We start from the raw sequence: 25,332 nt of genomic DNA, 5'->3' as shown, positions 1-25,332 counted from the left end.
TGTAATTACCTATAATGGAAAATAATCTGAAAAAAATATATATATATAACTGAATCACTTTGCTGTACACCTGAACTAATACAATATTGTAAATTAACTATGCTTCAATTAAAAAAAAGAAAAAGAATGCGGGATCTGAAATGGGATAAAAGTTAAACTGGGATTATGACTGTGACAGAAATATTCTTCCAAGTGGTCCAGGAGTTCTCAGCCTAGAACATTATTCTGTTTCCCACCTCTACCCTCCTCTCTATGCCCTATCTCAGCCTGGCTTATTCCTATACATATTTCAGATATCAATCTAGATGTCACTTCCTTTTGCGAAACCTTCCCTGACCCTTTCTGGACTGAGTTAGCTGACTCAGCTCTACGCTCCCATAACACCCTTATGTAATCCCACTATCAGAGATGGCACTTCCTACACTGTGTTCAATTGCTTATTTGCCTCTCTTACTCTGGATCATAAAGTTCCATGAGGGCACAGACCCTATGTTGATCCTCATTATATTGTCAGAGCCTTTAGATATTCAGTAAATATTTGTTGAATGGAGTGAATGAATGGATGGACAGAAGGAGTAGCAAGAACAAAGGGAAAAAGGAAATAAATTAGGGGTTGTGTTCAGGGAATGTTATGATTGAAGCAGAGTATGAGGACAGGAATGAGGGGCAAGTCCATTCATCCAACAAACATCTACTGAATGCTTACTATGTCCAGGGGACACAGCAGCAACAAGACAGACACAGTCTTGTTCTCATGGTATTTAGATTACAGTCTGTGGGAAATATGGGTTGGGGCTATTATGGAGAAGAATATGAACACCAAGCAGAAGAATATAGACCTAATATAATGAAGAAAGAAGAAACAAACTCTGAGCTGAAGAATGAACTTTAGCATGGTGTTAAGAAACAAGTTTAGGGACTTCCCTGGCTGTCCAGTGGTTAAGACTCTGCGATTCCACTACAGGGGGGTGTGAGTTCGATCCCTGGTCGGGGAACTAAGATCCCGCGTGTCACAAAGCGCGGCCAAAGAAAAGGGCAAGCTTATTGTAGAGACCATAATTTTCATATGCTAAACATTAACCTGGTAGCTTTACGCTGTAGAGAAATGTACAGAGCAGGTCAGGAAGTAAGGAGCAAGGCTTTTGGAGCAGGTCATAAGACATGTCCTGTAGAGAGTGCTCAGTGGCGTGGCAATCAGGACTGGAAACCTAAATACCAATAGCGGCCACTCTGGGGATGTAAATGAGTGAGGCAGACTGGATGGGAGCTGTGTGAACTAGAGAGTTCGTGTTTCTTCTAAAAGAAGCAGTCACACAAAGCTTCAGTTAACTTTTGCCAAGTGGAATATAAAACCAACCATCATCCTGTTTTTTTAAGGGAAGACAGAAATCCATGTATTTATTTCAATCTCCCAATTTTTAAATATTGGTGATTTAAAAATACTAACACTCTACAAGACAATCAAAACACATCTGTGGCTGTGACTAGTCGGAAAGCCACCAATTTGCAAGCCCTAGTGTAAACCTTCTTCACTTTGGCAAAGCAGATAGGACTGTGGAAGAAAAAAAAAGGCAACTTTTATACCAGATGGTTTTTCTGGTAGCACTGCTTTAACTCTGAAAACTCCACTTATAGTTTTGAATAAGTGGGAAGAGTTGTAGAGGGCAAAACAGAGAAAAATTGAGATTTCCCAACTTCTGAAACCATTATCAAAAACCAACATTATTAATAAATACTTACTGATTACACAATCTATGTGTGCAGTTTAAAGGTCAAAGGAATAGTATTAAATGCTTGGTTCAAGTAAATAGACAATTAAAAAACAGAGCTAGATCAATTTTGGATAGATCTTCTAAAATATCTAACCTGTCAAAATTACCTCCTAGAGCCCTACTTTTCAGGCAAGCAAAACTGCTATTAAATATTTAATGTTTACGCTCAATAGAGTATTAACTAATAATTATGATATACCAGTTATATTATATGCTGTGTGTATATTTCATAGCTCACTGAGGTCTCTCATATAAGCAATGTGGACAGTCCCCTTATGCCCTTTTCATGTAATAAGCAGTTTCATTTTATTATTTTAAATGGCTACGGGACATTTACAGCTATACCTTTATTTTGATGACAAATAACAGGTCTTATCTCTGACATATGTCAAGTTCTTGGACAAGAATCTACCTCCACCCCCAAATGACAACACCATTTCTACAGAAAAATATGGTATCTTTAAAGCAATCAATTTTATAAGTTTATTAAAAACATTGAAAGCAAAAATACTTGAAAAGGCTCAGGGCAACAGACAGAAAAACATCTGCCAAACACTGAATAAATTTAATACAACATGAATGTAAGTACAGTCAAAGACATATTTCTTCAAGAAGGTTATTCATATTAGTACTTTTATAGCAATACATGATTCCCATTCCCATGCTCACACCTTCATTGAAGATTAGCACAAGTTTATTCCCTGAAATGCAATCAAATGCTATTTTACTCACGAAATTGCTTCCTCTCGATTTTCTCCCCAGGAAAAGCAGTGACCGAACTGAGAATCAGCAAATTCATGAAGTCCCCCTGCAGCAGCAACACTGAAATAGCCCCAAACGTTCTTATTGCTGCGGAAATTCAGTTCCTGAACTGTTCCTGAGCTGGGCTTAAAACCCTATTAGAAGATTCACAGATATAGAGAACAAACAAGTGGTTAACAAGAGGGAGAAGGAAGGAAGGAAAGGAAATATAGGGGTAGAGGATTAAGAAGTACAAACCACTATATATAAAATAAATAAACTACAGGAGTATTGTACAGCACAGGGACTATAGTCAGTATTTTATAATAACTTAAAATGGAGTATACTGAATCACTATGTTGTACACCTGAAACTAACGTAATATTGTAAATTAACTACATGCAATAACTTTTTTAAATCAAAAAAATAACAAAACAAAACAAAACCCTGTTAGAGAATGAAGAATATGAGATGATATTATATTTCCAAGGAAGAGAACGTTCATATACTCATTGTTCAGGTTCTGTGTAATCACACACACACAAAAGCAGAAATGATACACAAAAATCATAAAGGCTTGCGAGCCAATGTCCAGTGCTACAGACGCACTGAGGACTCTACAGTGACTAAATAGGTCTAAATGACCGATGGAACAGTGATTACTTATTTGTCTGCTCTGATGAAGCCTCTATGAATTTCCTTCTCCAGAGGAAGTCCCAAGATATTTCAGATATGCCCTCAGATAGCATCTTAATATTAAAGTTCACAGGGAAAAAGAAAGTGTAAACCTTTTAAGTGATGGGTTACCTCATCTGGATTTTCACTAGTGATCCGAGCAGCAATAACGTGGCCCCTTGGGCAAGGAACATGAGTAGAATTTTCAAAATCAATGGGAGCATCACCCCAGGGAGATACCCCATACATCATACGGATATCCTTGATTCTGTACAAAGGGATCCCCATGGCAATCTGAAAGGTAATAAAACACACATCACTCATTTTTCACAGTTACTTGCCTTAAAATGTGGAAGCTATCAGATTTCTCATTTCAGTAGCCACCACCTAAAACACCCTATTTTTATAGCCTGCATCCTACATCATTGAATATGTGACTCTAAGTTACTTGAAACAAAACACACGTAAGGTGTTAAATACTCCCCACTCCTTAAAAAGTCCCCCAATCCCTAATGCAATAGACATGAGCTTCCATCTAATTGTCATTTCCCCATCAAGGGATCAGAATGAAAATACCCAAGGGAAGAGTCAGTGTCAGTGGCTCTCCAAGTTCAGACAGCTAAAAAGTCCTAACTATGTCATAATTACTTCATAATTATTGCCACAAACCACTGGAGAAAGTATATAAATCTTTATTTACTGGGTTCCTTAACAGGGACCACTGGGGACCAGAAGGGGTTCCCAATGTGGGCAAAGAATATATTAGTTACAAATAATATCAAACTTCATCATGAACTATTACTGCTTCCCATAGCATTTGTTTCCTGGGCTGAATGGAGAAAATAATATTGACAGCCAGCACTTTAAACATTATAAAAATAAATGTGTGCTGCCACACTCTTGCCATGAATAACCTCAGCCACCACTCTAAGGTGGAATTGCTTCAATTTAGAACACTAGGAAAAAGGAGTAGGGGACAATTACGATGTTTGTAAGGTTTCCTATAATTTCAACAACTGAGTAAAGCATATTATTTGTGAAGTTTCTTTCTGATATATGACATTTTATATCAGATGTGTCTGGCTAAAAAATAATAATATTCCTAGATTTGTACCATATCAGGAAAACCAACCCACACATCCCAAGCCATAGAGTGCAAGAGATGAACATTACACGAGACTCAGATAAGAGGCGGCTTCTCTTAACAGACGCTGCTTGAACCAGTTGTGCAGGGATCTCTGACATTCCAAACTTCTGTAAGCAACTCTCTGATCAAGAGCAGGGTGACTCACCTGGAGCTGTGCCGCAGGGAGGTTGACATCGGCCACCATCTCTGTACAAGGGTGCTCCACCTGTAGCCGAGGGTTCAGTTCCAGAAAGTAGAAGCTGCCATCCTGGCTGTAGAGGTATTCCACAGTCCCAGCACTCACATAACCAACCATTTTGGCAAGTTTCACCGCACACTCAAAGAAGAAAGATAAGGCAACATAAGTATGTCACCTTGTCCAGCTGATGGGCTACTACTTATCTATAGCTTCTCCCTCTCAAAGAGCCAGTGTTTATAAAGGCTTTTAGCCACATGAGTGAATTTCACCCTCTCTGATTAAAACACCATGGGAGATTCTGCATTGTACACTTGTTCCTAGTATTTCTAGTATTCTTCCTAGAATACGAGAAATTCTTCCTAGAAACATGGCTGTCCAGCTAGAGACTAGATTTTCTACCCTCCCTTAAAGCAACTGACTAAGTTTTAACCAATGCAACGTCAGCATTGGTGAGTGATATGCATAATCCCTGAATGACATTTTGAAAAGGAATTGCTTGTCCTCTATTCCTGGCTTTTCCCCTCTATGGACTAGAACATGGTCATGACAGTGCAAGCCCGTTTCACCATGCAGATGAGAACATACTAAGAATGACAAAACAAAACAGAAAGAACCTGAATCCCAAGATGGTTTCTATCCTATTGCGTGGTTGTATTTTTTTGGATCTCTTTATTGCAATAGCTTAACCTGTACCCTAATCAATACAGAAACTATTAAATTCAGGTAGGATGCTGATATTTAAAAAAATTAAAGCGTGTGATACTGACTTAACAACAGGGTAGCAGCTCTCAAGGAAACAGATGCTGCAGACCGGAAAACTGGTGGCCTCCTTGTTAGGCATAACAAAACATTTGGGAAACTGTCTCCTACAATAACTTGGAATGCGGACAAAACACCAACTAAGCCCTAAGAAAAGCGGTTAGAAAAAGTCAGAATGTGAAAAAAACCAAATGCCTTTGTATCCCCAAACCAGAAGATTAGATTCTCACCCTGAAGCAACCCAGTGCCAAAGATCAAGTCAAGGGGGCTGCTTCAGTATCAGCTGGCCTCAAGGTAGTTAGTACTGAACTGAGGAGAGAAAGAGGGCTGAACACAGAAGGAAGTAAATAAAGAGGAAAAGTTACTATGTCCAGAAATCTTGAGTGTGGTTACTCCTACCTGAAGCTGAATAGAAGCAAAGAGTCCAGAAACTTACTAAGTTTTGAAGGAATTGTATTTCTAAACAAACCACAAATCTGGCTTTCAAAACCCATGATTGATAATCACAGTCATCTGTGTGGCCCCAACCCTGCACCAGCAGGAAGTGAGTGGTGAAAGCTCTGCCAAAGAAAGCATGGTCTCCAAAGCTCAATCATAGAGGACCGTGAACAAGGAAGAACTTCCCAGAGAAAAAGGCCTTAACGGTGCCTTGAGGAATGACGGGCAAAGAATTTACTTCCAGAGAGCAGAACCAGGGGCAGCCAGAGGGCTAATTGAGGTATTACTCCACCACATGACAGGAAATCACCACAATTCCTACCTAGAAGAATTTGATAACTGCTATGGATCAGTGATTATTGCCTATTTTTCATTCTTCTTTTTACCAAATGGGAGTTATCCTGTTCCTACTCCACCACTGTATATGGCGAAAGGAGGAATCACAAGGGGTAGGTAACTTGTATTCTAGGTCACTGGCCCATACAAAGCCACATGTACATATAACAGAGAGGACTGTACATTACCTAGAGAGTTGGACTTTGGGCTGAATATAGTAACTAGGTGAGACTTTGGGCTGTCTTCTTTGGGGAAAGGCTAAGAATGTTGCAAGAGTGACAAAAAGGGTGTGAAAGGATAATGGGTAGCCAGAGCAGCAGACACAGATTGTTAAATGCCCTCCAGTAATTTTTCATTGCGTCATCCATTTAGTAATAGAATCTCCTGAATTTCAGCTGAGCATATGGCCACCCAGCTAGTGACTACAATTCCTGACATCCCTTGCAGCTAGGTGTGATTGTGTAACTGAATGTTGTCCAGTGAAAAGTGAGCAGAAGTAATATGTGTGACTTCTGGCTCATATTTTTATATGCTTGCCTTCCAAGTCCTCTCTTCCCCCTCCCACAGGCTACAGTGTGAACATATTCTTGTGAGCTAGCTTTAATCATAAGGTAATGACACCCTAGGACAAGGGTTGGCAAACTTTTTCAGTAAGGGCCAGATAATAATTATTTTCAGCTGTGTGGGCCATATAGTCTCTGTCACAACTACTCAACTTTGTCACTGCAGTGATAAGGCAGCCATAGATAATACATAAATAAATTAGCATGCCGTGTTCCAATAAAATTTTATTTACAGGGACTCCTCTGGTGGCACAGTTGTTGAGAATCCGCGTGCCTGTGCTGGGGACATGGGTTCGATCCCTGGTCCAGGAAGATCCCACATGCCGTGGAGCAATTGAGCCCGAGTGCCACAACTACTGAGCCTGTGCTCTAAAGCCTGCAAACCACAACTACTGAGCCCACGTGCTGCAACTACTGAAGCCCACGCACCCAGAGCCCATGCTCCACAACAGGAGAGGCCATTGTAATGAGAAGCCCACGCACTGCAACCAAGAGCAGCCCCCACTCGACACAACTAGAGAAAGCCCACGTGTAGCAATGAAGACCCAATGCAGCCAAAAGTAAAATAAATAAATAAATAAATATTTTTAAAAAAATACGAAACAGAAAAAAAAATTTTTTATTTGCAAAAATAGGTGGCAGGTTGGATTTGGCCTGCCAGTTGTAGTTTGCTGACTCCCCTCCTAGTAATAGCAAAGCAGTAAACCGGGGTCCCTGGCACCAGCTCATCTCTGAACTATGATGAGAGAGAGAAATAGAAATTGCACCTTATTTAAGCCACTGTATTTTGGAGGCCTCTTTACTACGGTAGTTAAAGAATCAATCTTAATACACACACAAACACACACACACACGTAGAAATTAAACTTAAAACACAGATGACCATATATTCAGCTTCTTTGGAATCAAGGAGAAAAAGGATGGAAAACATATCTCCAAAAAGATGAAGATTGAGTCAAGGTTCCAGAAAAGACCATGTTCAGACTCCTAAACTACAGCTATTTCCAAGGGACCCTGTAAAACTGCTGAGAGATTATTTTCCATACAAAAATACAGACTATGTAAATTTTAAAGATACTTAGAGGAACTTTTAAGAGACAATAGACTTGAATAAATTCATCTTAAGACTAAAGGATAATCAATCTAGAAAATGCAACTACCTGCTTACCATGAGCTTGTTAAAGAACCAGACAATACGATTAAAAAATCCCAAAACATTTCTCTTCATTATCCCTATTCAAAATAGTACACTGATTTTTTGTCAAAAGCATTAACTAATTTAGAGTTTGAAGTGTTCACTGGTATCTCTACTAGAGGGAGAATAGCAGAATTTTTATTTTATTTTTCCTCTAGGAAAAGGATATAACTTATCAGTTATCCAGAACCACCGCTTGAAATTCCACTATTCTCAGATTGGCATATGAATTAAATGAGTAGTAGTTCTGTGTAAGAAAACAAAAATTAGAGCTTTTCATATACATACCTGTTCCATATGCTCAAATACTGCTGGAGTAGCAATAGCAGTAGGTGCCTCTTCAATAATCTTCTGATGTCTGCGCTGTACAGAGCAGTCACGACCAAACAAAGAGATAGCGTTGCCATACTGATCTGCTAAGATCTGCACCTCCAGATGACGAGATTGTTTGGCTAGTCTCATCACAAAGATAGGAGATCCAGGGACTTCAGCTTGAACCTATATTAGAAAAGGAAATAGAACAAATTCTTAAGTGGTAAGCACTTTTTCTATCTTGATAAGCTCCTTCCATTTCAACAGGCAGATGCCTAGAAGTGTCAGGGACCATGTTAATTATTAGAAATACAAAAATAAATAAAATATAGTTCATGCTCTCATCCTTCTTAAAGATACTGCATTCTTAGTTATATAACAAATATTAACTGATAAATACAAAAATGTATGAACATCCAGTGTGTTACAAGGGCAAAGAACAAATATTTTGAACACACACACACACAAATTCCACAAAAGGGCAAAATATTGCCATCAATTCCAAACAACCAAATGTACAACTTGTTCTAGACTAGATACTTTCCTGGTTCACATTACATTATATACAGTATTGTTGTAGTCAAAGGACTTTCATCTTCAGTTTTGAAGCATACTGTCACTAGATACAGAACTCGACACTAGCTATTATTTTCTTTCAGCACTTTAAAGATACCGCAATGTTTTCTGGTTTCCACTGTTTCTACTGAGATGTCAGCTATCAATCTTACTGTTACTCCTTTGAAAGTAATCTTTTTTTCCCGGCTGCTTTAGGATTTTCTCTTTTCTCTGTCTTTTTAGGGGAGTGGAGTGGCAGATTTACTCTGATAAACTTAGATATGGTTTTCTCTGTACTTCTCCTTGCAGGGCTCATAGTGTTTTTTTGAATCTGTGCTTAGTATCTTTTCAGGAAATTCTTAGCCATTAGTTCAGAAAAATTCTTAGCCATTGTCTCTTCAAATATTGCTTCTGCTCCATGATTTCTTCAAACATTGCTTCTGCTCCATTTTCTCTCTCTTCTCTTCTGAGACTCAAAGTACACGTTAGATCATTTCACTGTCTTTTATGCTCTGTATCTCTTATGCTTTGTTTTGCTATATAACAAGTTACCTCAAAACTCAGTGGCTTGCTTAGGACACCAACCATTTTATTTGCTCATGATGCTGTGCTCATCTGGGCAGTTCTTCTGGTCTTGCTGTAGTCATTCATGTGCATATCATCATCTGGTGGCTCGAGTGGGGCTGAATGGTCTCATGCAAATGTCTGCTGACTTGTGTTGACTGTTGGCCAGTAGGTCTACAGAGCCTTGACTGGAACAGCTCATCTCTATTGCATGTGGCCTCCATCCTCCAGTAGGCTAGACCAGGTTTCTTCAATGCAGTGTTCCAAGCAAAGGGTGAGGGAAGAAGCTGCAAGGCTTCACAAGCACTAGCCTCTAGAACTTACACAATACCATTTGGGCCATATTCTAATGGTCTAAGCAAGCCACAAGGCCAGCTAAGATTCAAGGGGTGGGAAAAGAGATGCCACCTCTTAATGGGAGGAAAGGCAAAGTCACATTGCAAAGGGATATACATTCAAGAACAGGAGAGGTTATTGCGGCCATCGCTGCAAACAATCTACTATGGTCCGCCCTCTGGCCACAATAATTCACATACCTCCCACATGCAAAATAGACTCACCCCCTCCCAAGACCCCCAAAGTCATCCAATCATGGCATCAGGCTTGAGGTCCATTTTCTCATAAGTCATGTCCACAAGCAAAAGAGACTCCTTGGGTGCAGCTCCTCAGGTGCTCTTGATCCAAAGATCTGGGAACTAAAAAGACAAGTTATCTGCCCCCAACACCCCCAACATTTAATGATGAGATGGGGAGAGAATAACTGTAAAAGATACTCCTATTCAAAGAAGAAAGGACAGGAGGTACATAGCAGTCACTGGTCCCCAACAATTCTGAAATCTGGACAGGCAGATGTTGTGAGGTTCCCTTACTCCAGGGGCATGGAATTTTTTTTGTTGTTTGCTGTTTTTTACTATGGTCTTGTTCTGCTCCCTGTGAGTGGTTTCCTAATCCATGGATCCCCTCTGCTCTTAGCTGCCCTCTGGGCTCCTGGCTCCACAATCTGAAAAATCTTTTTATTATTAGAAATTACTAATGTTTACAGCTGAACAACTTTTCCAGTCTGCTTCCTATTCATAGAAAATCGAAGTCCTAGAGGCCTCTTTGAAGTCTGAACTGTCTCTGTCCCTTTAGTCCCTTTGGTGCATTTATCAACAGAAGTCTCTCAAAAACGTTGTGGTTTTCCTATGAATCATATTGGAAATTCACTACTTGCGCCAAAAACACATCCATAACTTTTCTGCACAGACCTCTCTGTACCTCAGGTTTGTCAGGCTGCTGTGGGACAACATCTTTAAAATTCTTAGAAGCCCTTTTTTTCTAGCTGAGAGAGTAATCTACCAGGTACTGTCTTAAATATTTCTGAGGTCTTAAAGGATCTCCTAGGCACTCTTGATTTGGTCTTTACTCTGAAGTCATTTTTTACTTTGAAAATCTTTTGCCAGCTGGAGAGATTGGGAATGAGAAACAGTTATATTTTCAAACTCAACAAGTTTGAAACACCTTCTTTAGTTCATCCCTCTTTATAGTTCCTTAGCAAAAGCAACCAAAAGCATTCAGCAGATACTGTTAACACTTTATCTAAAAAGATCTCCTTAACTAGGTCTACAAGTTCACTAAATACAGTCTCTACCTTCCAAGTTACCTCAGGTAATTGTTCCATCATTACAGAGCATGGGTTACCTTTTCCCTCATTGCCTTTCCATCCTGCACTAAAAGTTTGTTCACCATTCTTCCAGCCTTCATTAACATTAACAACCACCTTACCATTTTTCCAGCCTCCACCTATGAGCCAGTCTCAAAGCCAATGCCACATATTTTACTTTTTTGTTAGGGCAGTATTACACCTTTAGGTAACAATTTCTGGGTCAGTTATCCATTGATGCCTAACAAACCACCAAAAATTTAGTGACTTAGGATGCTGACCTTTTTTTTTGCTCACAGCAATTTGAGCTGGGCTCAGTTGGGCAGTTTTTCTGCTGATCTTGGCTTGGAGCCACTCATGTAGTTAGTCATCTGGCAACTTGACTGGGGTTGGATGGTCTAAGGTGGCCTCACTTACATGTCTCAAAGGTGCTGGTGACTGTCAGGTCTAGGAAGCCTCAGTTGGGATAACTCATCTTTGCTTTGTGTGGCCTCTCTTTTCCAGAAGGCTGAACTGGGCTTTTCACAAGGCAAGTCTAAGGCTCATTCCAAAAGGGCAATGGCAGAAACTACAAGACCACTTGCAGTTTAGGCTTTGGAACTTGCACACCATTTCTACCACATTCTATTGGTCAACCCAAGTCACAAGGCCAACCAAAATTCAAAGGATGGGAAAAAAAAGACTATTTCTTGATGGGAAGAAGGCAAAATCATACTATAAAAAGGTGTGTAGGGCTTCCCTGGTGGCGCAGTGGTTAAGAGTCCACCTGCCGAGGCAGAGGACACGGGTTCGTGCCCTGCTCCGGGAGGATCCCACATGCCACAGAACGGCTGGGCCCGTGGGCCATGGCCGTTGAGCCTGCACGTCTGGAGCCTGTGCTCCGCAACGGGAGAGGCCACAACAGCGAGAGGCCCTCATACGGTAAAAAATAAAAAGGTGTGTATATAGGGATGGGAGGAGTTAACATGGTCATCTTTGCAAATACTCTCTCACATGCTCTTTTCTGTATTTTTCATCCTTTTTGTCTCTTCATGCTTCAGTCTGAATTTTCTTCTGACCTATCATCCAGTCACTAATTCTCTCTTCAACTGCATCTAACATGCCATTAAACTCCCCTATTGACTTAATTTTAGTTATTGCATTTTCAGTTCTAGAATTTTCATTTGCTTCTTCTTTATAGTTTCCAGTTGTATGCCAAAATTCTCAATCTTATCTTTAATTTCCTTGAATACATTAAATATAGTTACTTTAAAGTCCTTGTCTGATGGATCCATTATCTAAACCCTCTGTGGGTCTGTTTCTATTGGCTTTTATTTTTCTTGATTTTCAATCACATAATTTGATATGCTTGCTTATTTTTAAATTTATTTTATTGACATATAGTTGATTTACAATGTTGTGATGCCTGCTTATTTTTAATTGGCTGCTTGAAACTGCATTTGAAAAATTAATAGAAATAATTTGAGGTTCTGGATGTTACCTTTCTCTAGGGAGAATTTATATTTTCTTCCTGCTGGTAGCTAGGGACGCTAGCAACCCTAGAACACCATGCTAGAATCAAGAGTTAAGCATTTTGAAGCTGAGATTTAGTCCCTTTGAGAACTGGTCTATTTCTAGTTCATTCTTACTCCTTCAAGATCCCAACCTAAAATGTGGGAGGTTTCCCAGGGAACCCTCCTCAGCAAACCCTACAGTCTAAGTTTTGTCCTTTTAGTCTTATAAGACTGTTGAAAAATCTAATCAGCTTTTCAACTGCTTCTTCTCAAACTAAAGGATATCTCTAGGGAAAAAATGGCCTCAAACATGAGACCTCTCTGGGTTTCATTCTTCTATATCTTAGCCCCCAAATTCTTCATTGCCTTTAAAGATCTCTAGTGCCTTAAAACAGATTTTTTTTTTTTAATTTGGCCACCTTTTCTAGTTTGCTCTCAGTGGGAGGACTGATTTGAGTTACTTATTTAATCATTATTGGAACTTAAGGACTTTTACGTAAAACTTCCTAATCTTAGTATTCTAGATATTTCAACTACTTGATTCCACAGTAATAAGTAATTTTGAATTATCTAAAGGAGTTAACATTTTAAAAAATTAACATGAGGCACTGACCTGCTTATGCAATTAGAATTATTACAGAAGGAATATAAAGTAAATGACAGGTAATATTCAAATACTGACACTCAAAATAGGATAATGCAGCAAAACAATACCTTTATCACTTTCTTTGTCTAGTATATCAAATCATGGAAGACCCAGCTCACAGAGTTTTTCTCTTTAGCTCATGACAATGAAGCAAAAAGTTTGGTGCTGAATGGTTTAAAAAAAAAAAAAAGGGCAAATAATATGCGGCTGGGGTACTAGTAAAAGATGGTACAAAGTAAAAGATGCTGGGAAAAATAAGAAAAAGTGGGAAGCTAGGAAAGTGAAAAGGCCAGAAGGTGTCCCAATTTTCCTTTTTCTGCCTCTTCTTTTTCTGGGTATTGGTAGGAGAAAAAAAGAAGTGAGTCAAGTATGTAAGGGTAACTCTGAGGGCAGGAAAAAGAGACTCCTGTCTTCGGATTCTTTCTCTAAGATTCTGAAAAGAAATCATTTCTTTGGCCTCCACAACCAACTTGTAGTATGGCCACATCCTTGGCTGCAAATCAGAGGATTAGGCAAAGAGAGAGCCTAGGTTTAGCTTTCCTGAGCCACCCTCCGTTCTCATAGAACATGTGCCTGCCACAGGGTCCCTGTGCCAGGGTGTGGTGGCCATGCAGTACAGGCCACAGTATTATAGACTGCTGGGCCAGAACACATGACAGAAACTCAGGAGTCTGCAGCCAATTTGAACTGAACTGAGGTGAAGTCAATCAAGGAGCTTGAGTGAGGCCAGGCCAAGAGCATCCAGATCAGGAATCAACTGTGTCACATACATTGTCTAAAGTGCCAGCAGAAGAGGGACACAAAAATGCAGAAAGGTACTGACTCTTGCTTATTACTATGAATTCCTATGAGCCACACAAACCATATGCAGAAGAGCTATCTGAGAAACTGAGCAATTTTATATAAGGCAGAATAACTCTACTGCTTGAATTACCTAAATGAATAAAACCTTAAATTGAACTGGACATTTAATTAATTCTTTTCCCCTGCTGATAAGCAGGTAGAGGCTAGAAAGAAAGACAAGATTAGCTGTAGACAAAAAAAATCTAAATATTTTCTGGACATCCAAATTACATGCATCTCTGATATACATGTTAGTTCCAATAAATAATGACAGCTTGTACTCTACCTGTCTGAAGAGGTTAGGGAAGTCATCTGCATTGTTGACTTTTCTGATTCCCTTCCCTCCTCCTCCTTCTGAGGCCTTGATCATTACTGGATATCCAACTTCCTCCGCTGCCTTCAAGAAGAAAGAGAAAAATGGAAGTGAGAATGGTATTAGAAGGGAAGGAGAAAACTAGCATTTTCTCCCTTTAAAAATGCTGTCATTTGGTAGGTCTATAGATAGCAAAATAGAAAGATCCTGAAGATATACTATTAGGTGGGGAAAAAAAGTACCTGAGTAATATTTGTACTATTGGGTTGAACAAGAAGAAATTGCATTTTTTGGTAGGTAAAAAAATGGTTGAATATTGGCAATGTTGTAATGGTTCAGTCTAAGATAATCCCATATAGATCAAAAACAAAGTAAAACTATATGTATAATTATGTATGCATTCACACACTTACATATGTAAGTATAAAAAAAACAAGTCTAGAAAATCCACCAGCAGTGATTTATAAAAGGAAGATGAGTAGATATAAACTTTCACTTTTTACTGTATATATTTCTGTATTATTAGAATTTCTCATAAGATGCAGGAATTTGTCTATTACCCATAATTTTTATTTTATTTTATTTTATTTTCAAGTTACCAGAGTATACACTTTCTGTCTTTATTCCATAATTTTTATTTTAAAAAAAGACAAAAAGACATACACAGTTCATATGGCCTCAACATAGCTTCTGACCCTCCGACAACATATAAGACTCAACAAATCAGGAATCACACATATCCAGAAACTTTTCTCCCTCAACTTTTTGATAAAGATAAAAATAACAAGATACCAAAATATTAATGAAAGTAGTCAGAAAATTAATTTTCAACACATACTCTAAATGTGCTTTTCACATTTATAGTATTTTATAATGATCAGGTGAGGATCCCAAAACTTTTTGAATATTTAATTATATATCCATTAAGTAAAGAGCCAGTTAAATCAAGATATACCTATTTACTAGACTACTACGCCACTATTAAAGGAATGAGGTAGCCTTTACATGCAATGATATGGAAGATGTTCATATTATAGTTAAGGCAAAAAGTAAATTGGGGAAAAGTTAACCAAAAGTTTAAAATAACTGAGTCATTCCTTCGTCAAAACATGCCAGTCTAGGGCTTCCCTGGTGGCGCAGTGGTTGAGAGTCCGCCTCCCGATGCAGGGGACACGGGTTCGTGCCCCGGTCTGGGAAGATCCCACATGCCGCGGAGCGGCTGGGCCCGTGAGCCATGGCCGCTGAGCCTGCGCGTCCGGAGCCAATGCTCCGCAACGGGAGAGGCCACAACGGTGAGAGGGGCCCGCGTACCACAAAAAAAAAAAAGAAAAAAAATTCCAGTCTTTCACGGTTTACATTGTAACAATATCTAAAAAATGTTGTCACCAGAAAAAGACCATTTCACATTTTAATTTTTGTCAGTAGATTATGCATGAAAATCCTTCACTCACAGTCCCATCTCTTCTAAACTCTCTTAACTATTCACTTCTATGCTTATAAACAAAATTAGCATGGTGAACTCAATCACTGGGTGATAAATGAAGAAACAGCCAGAGTTGTGAGAAAGACTTAAAAAAAAATAGGGGGGGCTTCCCTCGTAGCACAGTGGTTAAGAATCTGCCTGCCAATGCAGGGGACACAGGTTCGAGCCCTGGTCTGGGAAGATCCCACATGCCACAGAACAACTCAGCCCGTGTGCCACAACTACTGAGCCTGCGCTCTAGAGCCTGCAAGCCACAACTACTGAGCCCATGTGCCACAACTACTGAAGCCCATGCACCTAGAGCCCGGGCTCCGCAACAAGAGAAGATACCACAGTGAGAAGCCCATGCACCACAACGAAGAGTGGACCCCGCTCGCTACAACTGGAGAAAGCCCGTGAGCAGCAACGAAGACCAAACGCAGCCAAAAAATAATAATAATAAATACATAAAATAAATAAATAAATTTTTAAAAACACTATAAAAAAAATAGGGTAGCCCACATGATATAAGAAAAAGGTAGGCCTTTTAAAAATATATAAAAGCTCTAGGCACAGGTCATCCGTTTAAAATTTTTTTAGAAGAATTTTAATGCCACAAGGAAAATGCTTATGTATAGGTAGAAAAAAACCTAGGATTACAAAAACAATGTATATAGTAAGACCCTAATTTTACAATTATCATAATAATTATAGTTATGGGAATCTACTAATAAAGATTATCATTATATGAATCTATGAATCAAAAAAGGCTGGAAGAAAATATATGAATATGTTCACAAGACTTATCTTTGGATGGTGGGCTTATGGGTTTTATCATCTCTTTTCTTACTTTCCAAATTTTCTACCAGAAAATTTTATGTTTATAACCAGGAAAAAAAGGAATTTTAACTGATAAGCAAAATAGCTAATTCCCTGCAAAGGGCTTCTACTCTTTTGCAAATTATATCAAATAGAACATAGCATTAGCAATTCAATTAGAAATATTAATTCTTCTTATTAAGGAGATTACAGGATGCTTAACTTGAAATGCAAACAACAGAGCAAAATTAGTTGAGCATCCAGTGTTCCTCCTGAATTTATAACATACAAGTCAAACAAGAGTAGTGTGTTTTTCTAAAATATAGCCTCTTTCATTATCTCCTTGGAAGCATAGCTGACACTTCCAACTAATTAAAAAGTGAAAGGGGAACAAACTGGAGAGAACTATGAAGAAAGAAAAAGTAATGTTAGAGAGCCGACCTCCTTTTGCTTGGGTTCGTGTTTCTACATGGACAGACAATAATTAGAGTAATAGTTTCAGCCTCTATCAGCTCCCTCCCTCACTCTTCCTCAAGGGAAAAAGAATGAATTCTGTGATTGGTCAGTTTGGAAGGAGAAACTGAGCATGTATAGCTCAGCCTTTTCCCCTTTGGGATCAGCCCACTACACAGAACATATGCTCTTTGCCAGCTGTCAGTCATACAATAAACTGAATGGCAAAAGCTCTGCCTCTGTGGTTATTCACACCACCAGTAACCAGTGAGCGAGCCAGCTTAACTGACATTCAGTTTACGAATCTGACTGTTGCTACACACTTAAACCATTTTCACCATCATCTCTATTCATAATAAAGCTGACATTTTGATACCTCTCTGCCTGGCTTCTTGGTTCTGAACTCAAGTAGGGCAAAAAGTTGTTTGCCCCCAACTCCCCCTGCACGCACACAAATACTAACAGGTGGTAGAGAATAGAATCAGAACCTCCTTAAAGCTCTGATTTAACCACCTAAGGAATGTTCTGTCCAGGTGAACAGCTTGCTTCAAAACATATTTAAATTATTTTTGTGAAACGTAGGTAACTTCCTCATTCTATAAACTATACCTCCTGGTCTTACAACCCTAATGCCATCATGGGTGTATATCATGAACCAGGCTCCAAATCCCTGTATTTGGGACTGTAAGTGGTCCGTTGAAAAACATCACTCCCTAGAGTTAGTAACTTACCTTCAGCCCGTCATCCACATCCTTCACACAACCTTTTTCATATAGTTCCTGAGGAACATTTAAGATACGTTTTGAAAAATCATTTTCGTGCCAGTCCACACAAAGACCTGTAATAGATAACAGTGACTTAAAAGCAGCTACAAAAGCTGCTGTTCTTGTCAATTTTCTGCTTATACCTTCTTTACTTCCCCCCACTGTTTTTTTTGGCAGTGCCACACGGCTTGCAGGATCTTAAGTTTCCCAACCAGAGATTAAACACAGGCCCACGGCAGTGAACGTGCCGAATCCTAACCACTGGACCACCAGTACCTTCTTTAAAATGCTTTCATATTTATCCAAAATTGAGGGTAGATGGGAGAAAGAAGGATACCATAAAACCCTGATCAGTCCTTGGAGTTAGCAGGATTTATCTATAGCAACACCTGGCCACTTGGGTTCTGTTCCTGGAAAAAGCCAAGAGAGCTAACAAGCAGCAATTAAAAAAAAATGCAAGGACATACAAGACAAAACAAACAAACAAAAAAGCACGTCAGACTTCTCACATAAACTCAGCAGGCAAAATACCTTCGATGTGTGTGTTCAGGGCTGCTCCAGGGCCAGAGGCCTGAGAAATAATTCAATCTTTATGAGCTCTTGGAAATGGAAATGGCGGTTTTATTGGCCTCAGCAGAGTCATGATTCCATACTCCCTGAATGTCCCTGTACTCAGCCACAAAGGGAATGGTATAGCCTCTCCACTCAAACAAGAACAAATTCAATGTTTTATTTTAAACTGTTTGACCCAGCCGGTCTGGAGAGGATATTGCAATCCCCCTGGAGAGCCAGAGTAACAAGAGTTCACATCTGTTCTGACTCAAGACTATGGTATTTCCTATTCGGAAGAGGTTTTAGTGTATGTTTGCTCTCTGTGCTTCAGTACCAAAAAGACAGAAGTTCATATTGTTATCAGCTATAATAATTCACAACGCACTCTTCAAGGGATTCTTCAAGAATAAATCATATTTACAAAAAATTCATCCTTCTGCATGTCTAAAAGAAAGGTTGATTATTGACCTCATTTTTCTGCATCAAGGGCAAATGAGAGGTTGAATGGTATTAAACAAGCAAAACAAATCATCAGTAGACTGTGGGCTCAAATCAAGAAAACACTGGCAAAAAAGAATAGAGGGACTTTTCTGGTGGCACAGTGATTAAGAATCCGCCTGCCAATGCAAGGGACACAGGTTCGATCTCTGGTTCGGGAAAATCCCACATGCCACAGAGCAACTAAGCCCGTGCGCCACAGCTACTGAGCCCATGTACAACTACTGAAGCCCGCGTGCCTAGAGACTGTGCTCCACAACAGGAGAAGCCACCACAATGAGAAACCTGCACACTGCAACAAAGAGTAGCCCCCACTCGCCACAACTACAGAAAGCCCATGTGCAGCAACGAAGACCCAACACAGCCAAAAATAAATAAATAAAATAAATAAATTTATTTAAAAAAGAACAGATACATGTATAACTGAATCACTTTGCTGTACACCTGAAACTAACACAACATTGTTAATCAACTATACTCCAATATAAAATTTTAAAAATAAAGATTAAATAAACAGAAAGAGAAAGGAAGGAAGGAAGGAAGAGAGAGGGAGGGAGGGAGGGAGAGAGAGAGAAAAAGAGAGAGGGAGAGAGAAAGAGGGGGAGAGAGAGAGAGAGAGAGAGAAAGAGAGAAAGAGAGAGAGAGAGAGAGAGAGAGAGGGAGAGAGAGAGAAAGCGAGAAAGCGAGAAAGCAAGCAAGCAAGCAAGCAAGAAAGAAAGAAAAAGAATACTGGCAGGCAAGCATCTGAGTAGGTGGGTTTTAGCTTTTTCTTAGCGATTCCAGTCACCTCCCAGGCAGGTTCAAAGGCCTATTCCACCTAAGAAGTCTATCTCTGAGGAAGATTCTAGCCTACCCAGAGTAGATCTGAATCCACAGAACCAGATGAGTTTTCTCAGAGTTTCTCCAAATTAAGTGCCAATATCATTTACATTACAATTTAGCATCTACATACCTGGTACAAAATTTACATTCTTAAGACATGATAAAACCACAGGTACAACAATTAAGCCAGGAGATACAAGATACCATTAATTAATGTGTATTCTATTTCTGTCAAATATCCAACGCATTTTAAAGCAGGCTTAAGCCCCAAGGCCACAGTCCCAAATATTCTACCAAGCTTTTCTACACTTTAAGATACAAACAAATGATTTCTTACCACTGCCACTCCATGGAAGAGTTGGGATACCTGCAGTTTGAGCCACTATGGAAGATGCAATCTTATCCCCCAAAGCCCACATGGCCTGACTTGGAGGACCTGAAAACAAAACAAGGAAAGAACCCTGACTGTAACATTTTGGCCTCGTTTCTGTCACATGTATTTTGTCTTCCATATAATTATTTTTGTATTTGTCTTGTATCCCCTACAGTACATATCATCAACATCAGAAACTTGATTACAGGGACTACTATGTTTTGGCTCATCTTTGTACCCTTCATAGAACCTAATGTGGTAAATTTTTGCATACAGGGAGAATTCAATATATATAAATATATGCTGAATTAAATTCCTGACAAATGTAACTCTGATTTTATCATCTGTCATGATCCACCTTTACCATATTAACAAAGTCTTTCCTTTTTTTTTTTTAACCAATATCCTGAAGTAAGGACAATAAAGTTTTGGTGTTCAAGTTTAAAATATTATACTCTCCTTGGTCTTATAGAAACCCAAATGGAAGATTTATCTTTAATAGGCTTTACAAAGCATAATCATCATTGCAGAGATAGAGACAGAAACACTTTGAGCCATACAACCTCAAATTTTCTCTCCGTATAGGACAGCAGAAAAGTCAGAAGAAATAGCTCTCACTTATAGGAATATAATCTACATACTTAAATGTGAAAGAAATGATTCATATTTAAGGGCACACTGCCAGTGTATCCTAACTATTCAATTATCTTTTCTATATAAAAATAGGTCGTTTCTCCACATGTTTTCTTAATGTTAATGGCAAAGTTTTTAAAGGCCAATGTTCTGGAAATCAGAGCCTCCTCCATATCTCATAGAAAAGAATCTGGGGACAAAAAACACTATCAAGATGCAAGATGTAAGAAATGATGAAGGGTTTAAAAAAAAAAAAAGAAAGAAAAAGGAATGAAGAAAAGGGTTACTTGGAGAGCTGCTGACTGATGAAAAACTAAGAGCCCAGGGCCAAAATGACAGAGAGAAACAGAAAGGCAGGAACAGTATGTCAGAAAGGCTTACCCATGAAGGCGATGCCATTTTTCAAAAGAAGTTCTGGGAGCTTGGGATTCTCAGAAGCATGACCCCAGCCAGCCCAAACTGCCTACAAGGGAACACAATATGATTCATTCTTAAAATTCATACTAAAAAGAACATGATAAACTGTATTACTTTCTACCAAGACTGGCCCTGCTCCATGAGGTACAATAGCTCCATGGCAGCCTAATGCCTAATTCAGCTTCTATGCCTGATTCTTGGCAAACTTTTCACAGAACAACAATAAGCAGTCCACTGTGGTAAAACCTCTGAAGAGGTCAAAAACAGGTTGAAACTGATATTAAGAACCAGCTAGTATTGTTGCTCTTTAGGAAACTCAGTTTCCTTTCAACTAGCCTTTCAACTAGACTCTATAGAGCCTCTTGTAGAAATGTTGGTTTTCTTCCACAGATTGAATTACTTTGGCCACCCAACTCCACCTTTATATCTAGTGGTTATACTGCCATACAAATCCCACGTTTTTTTCTCTTTGGGCTTTAAGACACTTACCCTAAACTCCTTAACACAATGTGATAGGGAAGAAACAACCTCCTTCTACTCTACCATATTCTGGACTAAGAGTATACCACTTGAAACAGGCAACTTTTACTTACTAGGAGGTTGGAAGGCGAAATGGATAGAATAATCTCTGAAAGACCTTTACAAACCTCTTGTTTGGATTACATTTACTTTATGTTGGCTCATTCCATTCTTTCCATCTTTCCTTTCCCTGTCTGTTATATCCCATATAAAGGCTTTTACCAACGTTCAACAAAGATGCTTTATATAAAATTAGAAGTTCTTCACTGGCTACTCCCTTGTGCCCAACTGTAAAGTGGCTGAATTTGGCAAAGGAAACTTTTCTCAATACCCTGTAATGGTCTACGTGGGAAAAGAATCTAAAAAAGAGTGGATAGATGTTTATGTATAACTGATTCACTTTGCTGTACAACAGAAATACAACACTGCAAATCAACTATACTCCCATAAAAATTTTTTTTTCAAAAAGGCTGAATTTGGATTTCGAGGAGATGCCGGCATCTCTTACTTGTACTGGGATCCTTTTAGCAATATCAAGAATTAATTCCACATTTGCATAGTTGTTGTTGTTTGGTCCTCCTGGCACTGGCACATAATGATCTGCCATCTTAATGTATTCTGAAAACACAAGCAAATTAACAGAGAACACATGCTTTATTTTCAGAAATGTAACAGCAGAGCAAAAACTGTGTAAAGGACAGGTACCATCATACATAACCACAGGACAAACTGTATTAATGGGGTAATTCCCAGAACCATTTATTTGGAGGCTCTTTGTTAAGTCACAGTACTGAAAGTGGTAATCTCATAGTTAAGAGCTCTTATACTACTAAAACAGCAGGTCTCAAACTTTTCACCATGTGACCTTTTCAAAGGGTTTTTATGATCCCTATATCAAGGATGATGTATCTGTCACTTAAGAGGCCCATTATTATATTCTGAGAAAAAGCTCAGTGACACCTTTTATCTTTAACTTGAACTATATTCTGAGAAAGCCCTTTTCCTGGTGTAAAGCTGGGACAGAATGGGGAAACAGGGTAGAGTCTGGAGGGTCTGTAGACTGGCTAAACAGGAAAGGTTAGTTATAGGAGTCTATCAAGCGCTTGAAAAACCTTTATCTGGATGGAAAGATATTTTAAAAAGATAACTTCTTTCCCTCCTTACTTTTTTTTTTTTTTTGGCTCAGTATCCCCTTTCAAATCTGTCACCTGATGTTTCTCTTTTCCTTTTCTGGCAGTAACTGTGGCAGAGCAGCTACAATGTGCAGGGACTAAGCACTTTATATATATTATTTCATTTCATCCTCAATAATCATATATAACATGCATTATTAGCACCCAGTTTACAGGGAATTATGGCTTGGAGCAGTTAAATAACTTTCTCAAGGTCCATCTCCACCATATTTATTATGTTTCTTATCTTGTGCTCTTAATTTTTAAAGGTTTTAAGTCCTTCTTTAAAAATTCCACTCAGAGTAAGATATGAGGCCCTAACAGTTTGTTCAGAATAAAAACAGGTGTATCATTCTCTCTGATTATGAGGAAAAGCGTGCTGATTATTTAAAAATTTAGAAAATATATCAGGATGTACTGTTTTTTAAAAGTCAAAATCACCCATTGTCTCACGACTCAGAGATAATCAGTTCATCATAAACTGCTAACCAATTTAATATATTGTGGATATCTTCCCATACTAACCAAACCACTTCAGACTCTCACTTGCAATGGGGGTGCCAAATTGCCTATACTTTCACCTATACTAGGTATTATCAATTTGAAATTTTGCCAGTCCTATAAATTTTTTAAAATCCCAATCTATTATTGTTTTGGTTTGCATTTCTTTGATTATCATTGGAATTGAATCTCTTTTCACGTGTTTATTGTTCCTTTTTAATTCTTTTATGGACTATCCATGTTCGCTGTTCATTTTCTTTTGAAGGGTGTCTTGTGCTCATATTACAGGTAGAAACTCTTTGCTGTTCACATGTTTTTCTAGGTTATCGCTTGTCTTTAACTACCACTCACGGAGGTAACCAGATTGCTGTTTTGGTATATGTCATTACACCTTTTTTTTTTTCTCTGACTCTACACAATGTACTTTCTTTCTATTATTATATCATGCTATCAGTCTCCTTACAGCCAACTTTTTTCTAAGCAATTGTGATGGACAGACCCATGATCCCAAGTCTCCAGGTATTCATATCTTAAGTTATCCCCTCTCCTTGGGCGTGGGCACAATCTATGACTTGCTTTTAGCCAAAAGAATACGGCAAAGATGAGGAGATGTCACTTCCAAACTAACAGTGCATAAGAATGTAGCCAATCTTACTGGGACACTCTCCCTTGCTGGCTTTGAGGAAGCAGGCAGTCATTTTGGGGTGGCCCACGTGACAAGGAGCCAAGAGCAGTCTCTAGCCAACAACCAGCAACACAATCAGGTCCTCAGTCCAAACAGAAAAGTGAATGGTGTCAACAACCATGTTAGTTTGAAAACAGATCCATCCCAAGTCAAGCCTCAGATGAGACTGCAGCCCCAGCTGAATGCTGATGGCAACCTTGTGATAACCTGAAGCAGAAGACCCAGCTACAGAAACTGTGAGGTAATAAATGTCCATTGCTTTAAGTTGTTAAATTTGTGGTAATACTGTTACACAGTAATAGATAAACAGTGTAACAATTTGTCAGAATGCACTCAGACCGGTAAATGTTATCCCACAAAATTTTTTTATGTTTTTATTGATTTTTTAACATCATTATTAGAGCATAATTGCTTTACAATGGTGTGTTAGTTTCTGCTTTATAACAAAGTGAATAAATTATACATATACATATGTCCCCATATCTCTTCCCACTTGCATCTCCCTCCCTCCCACCCTCCCTATCCCACCCCTCTAGGTGGTCACAAAGCACCGAGCTGACTTCCCTGTGCTATGCGGCTGCTTCTCACTATCTATTTTAAGTTTGGTAGTGTATATATGTCGATGCCACTCTCTCACTTTGTCCCAGCTTACCCTACCCCTCCCAGTATCCTCAAGTCCATTCTCTAGTAGGTCTGAGTCTTTATTCCCGTCTTGCCCCTAGGTTCTTCATGACCATTTTTTTTTATTCCATTTATATGTGTTTGCATACGGTTTTTGTTTTGTTTTTCTCTTTGTGACTTACTTCACCCTGTACGACAGACTCTAGGTCTATCCACCTCACTACAAATAACTCAATTTTGATTCTTTTTATGGCTGAGTAATATTCCATTGTATATATGTGCCACATCTTCTTTATCCATTCATCTGTTGATGGACACTTAGGTTGCTTCCATGTCCTGCTTATTGTAAATAGAGCCTCAATGAACATTTTGGTACATGACTCTTTTTGAATTATGGTTTTCTCAGGGTACATGCCCAGTAGTGGGGTTGCTGGGTCATATGATAGTGTGTGTGTGTGTGTGTGTGTGTGTGGTAAGCAGGCCTCTCACCATTGTAGCCTCTCCCGTTGTGGAGCACAGGCTCTGGAAGCGCAGGCTCAGAGGCCATGGCTCACAGGCCCAGCCGTTCCGCAGCATGTGGGATCTTCCCGGACCGGGGCACGAACCCATGTCCCCTGCATCGGCAGGCGGACTCTCAACCACTGCGCCACCAGGGAAGCCCCTATTTTTAGTTTTTTAAGGAACCTCCATACTGTTCTCCATAGTGGCTGTTTCAAGTTAGATTCCCACCAACAGTGCAAGAGGGTTCCCTTTTCTCCACACCCTCTCCAGGATTTATTGTTTGTACATTTTTTGATGACAGCCATTCTGACCGGTATGAGATGATATCTCATTGTAGGTTTTTTTTTTGTTTTTTTTTTTTTGCAGTA

General features: G+C 39.1%; 1 protein-coding gene across 4 annotated transcripts in view; it reads right to left on the bottom strand.

The window, feature by feature from the left end:
* The window catches only part of ACACA (acetyl-CoA carboxylase alpha), a 284,020-nt gene that overhangs the window by 152,082 nt on the left and 106,606 nt on the right, over window positions 1-25,332 (bottom strand). For all 4 annotated transcript variants that reach the window (XM_007464885.1, XM_007464886.1, XM_007464887.1 and 1 more), the window contains 9 exons: window positions 21,993-22,102; window positions 20,930-21,011; window positions 19,880-19,978; window positions 17,638-17,744; window positions 14,146-14,256; window positions 8,093-8,302; window positions 4,481-4,651; window positions 3,321-3,482; window positions 2,505-2,668 (listed from right to left, as the gene is read on the bottom strand). In XM_007464885.1, the coding sequence (XP_007464947.1) occupies window positions 2,505-2,668; window positions 3,321-3,482; window positions 4,481-4,651; window positions 8,093-8,302; window positions 14,146-14,256; window positions 17,638-17,744; window positions 19,880-19,978; window positions 20,930-21,011; window positions 21,993-22,102 (1,216 nt within the window). The remainder of the gene's footprint in view (window positions 1-2,504; window positions 2,669-3,320; window positions 3,483-4,480; window positions 4,652-8,092; window positions 8,303-14,145; window positions 14,257-17,637; window positions 17,745-19,879; window positions 19,979-20,929; window positions 21,012-21,992; window positions 22,103-25,332) is intronic.

This window comes from Lipotes vexillifer, unplaced genomic scaffold (assembly GCF_000442215.2).
Source record: "Lipotes vexillifer unplaced genomic scaffold, Lipotes_vexillifer_v1.1 scaffold788, whole genome shotgun sequence".
Classification (NCBI taxonomy): domain Eukaryota; kingdom Metazoa; phylum Chordata; class Mammalia; order Artiodactyla; family Lipotidae; genus Lipotes; species Lipotes vexillifer.
The sequence above is the reverse complement of the archived record's forward strand: the minus strand, read 5'-3'. Positions and strand labels throughout refer to the sequence as shown.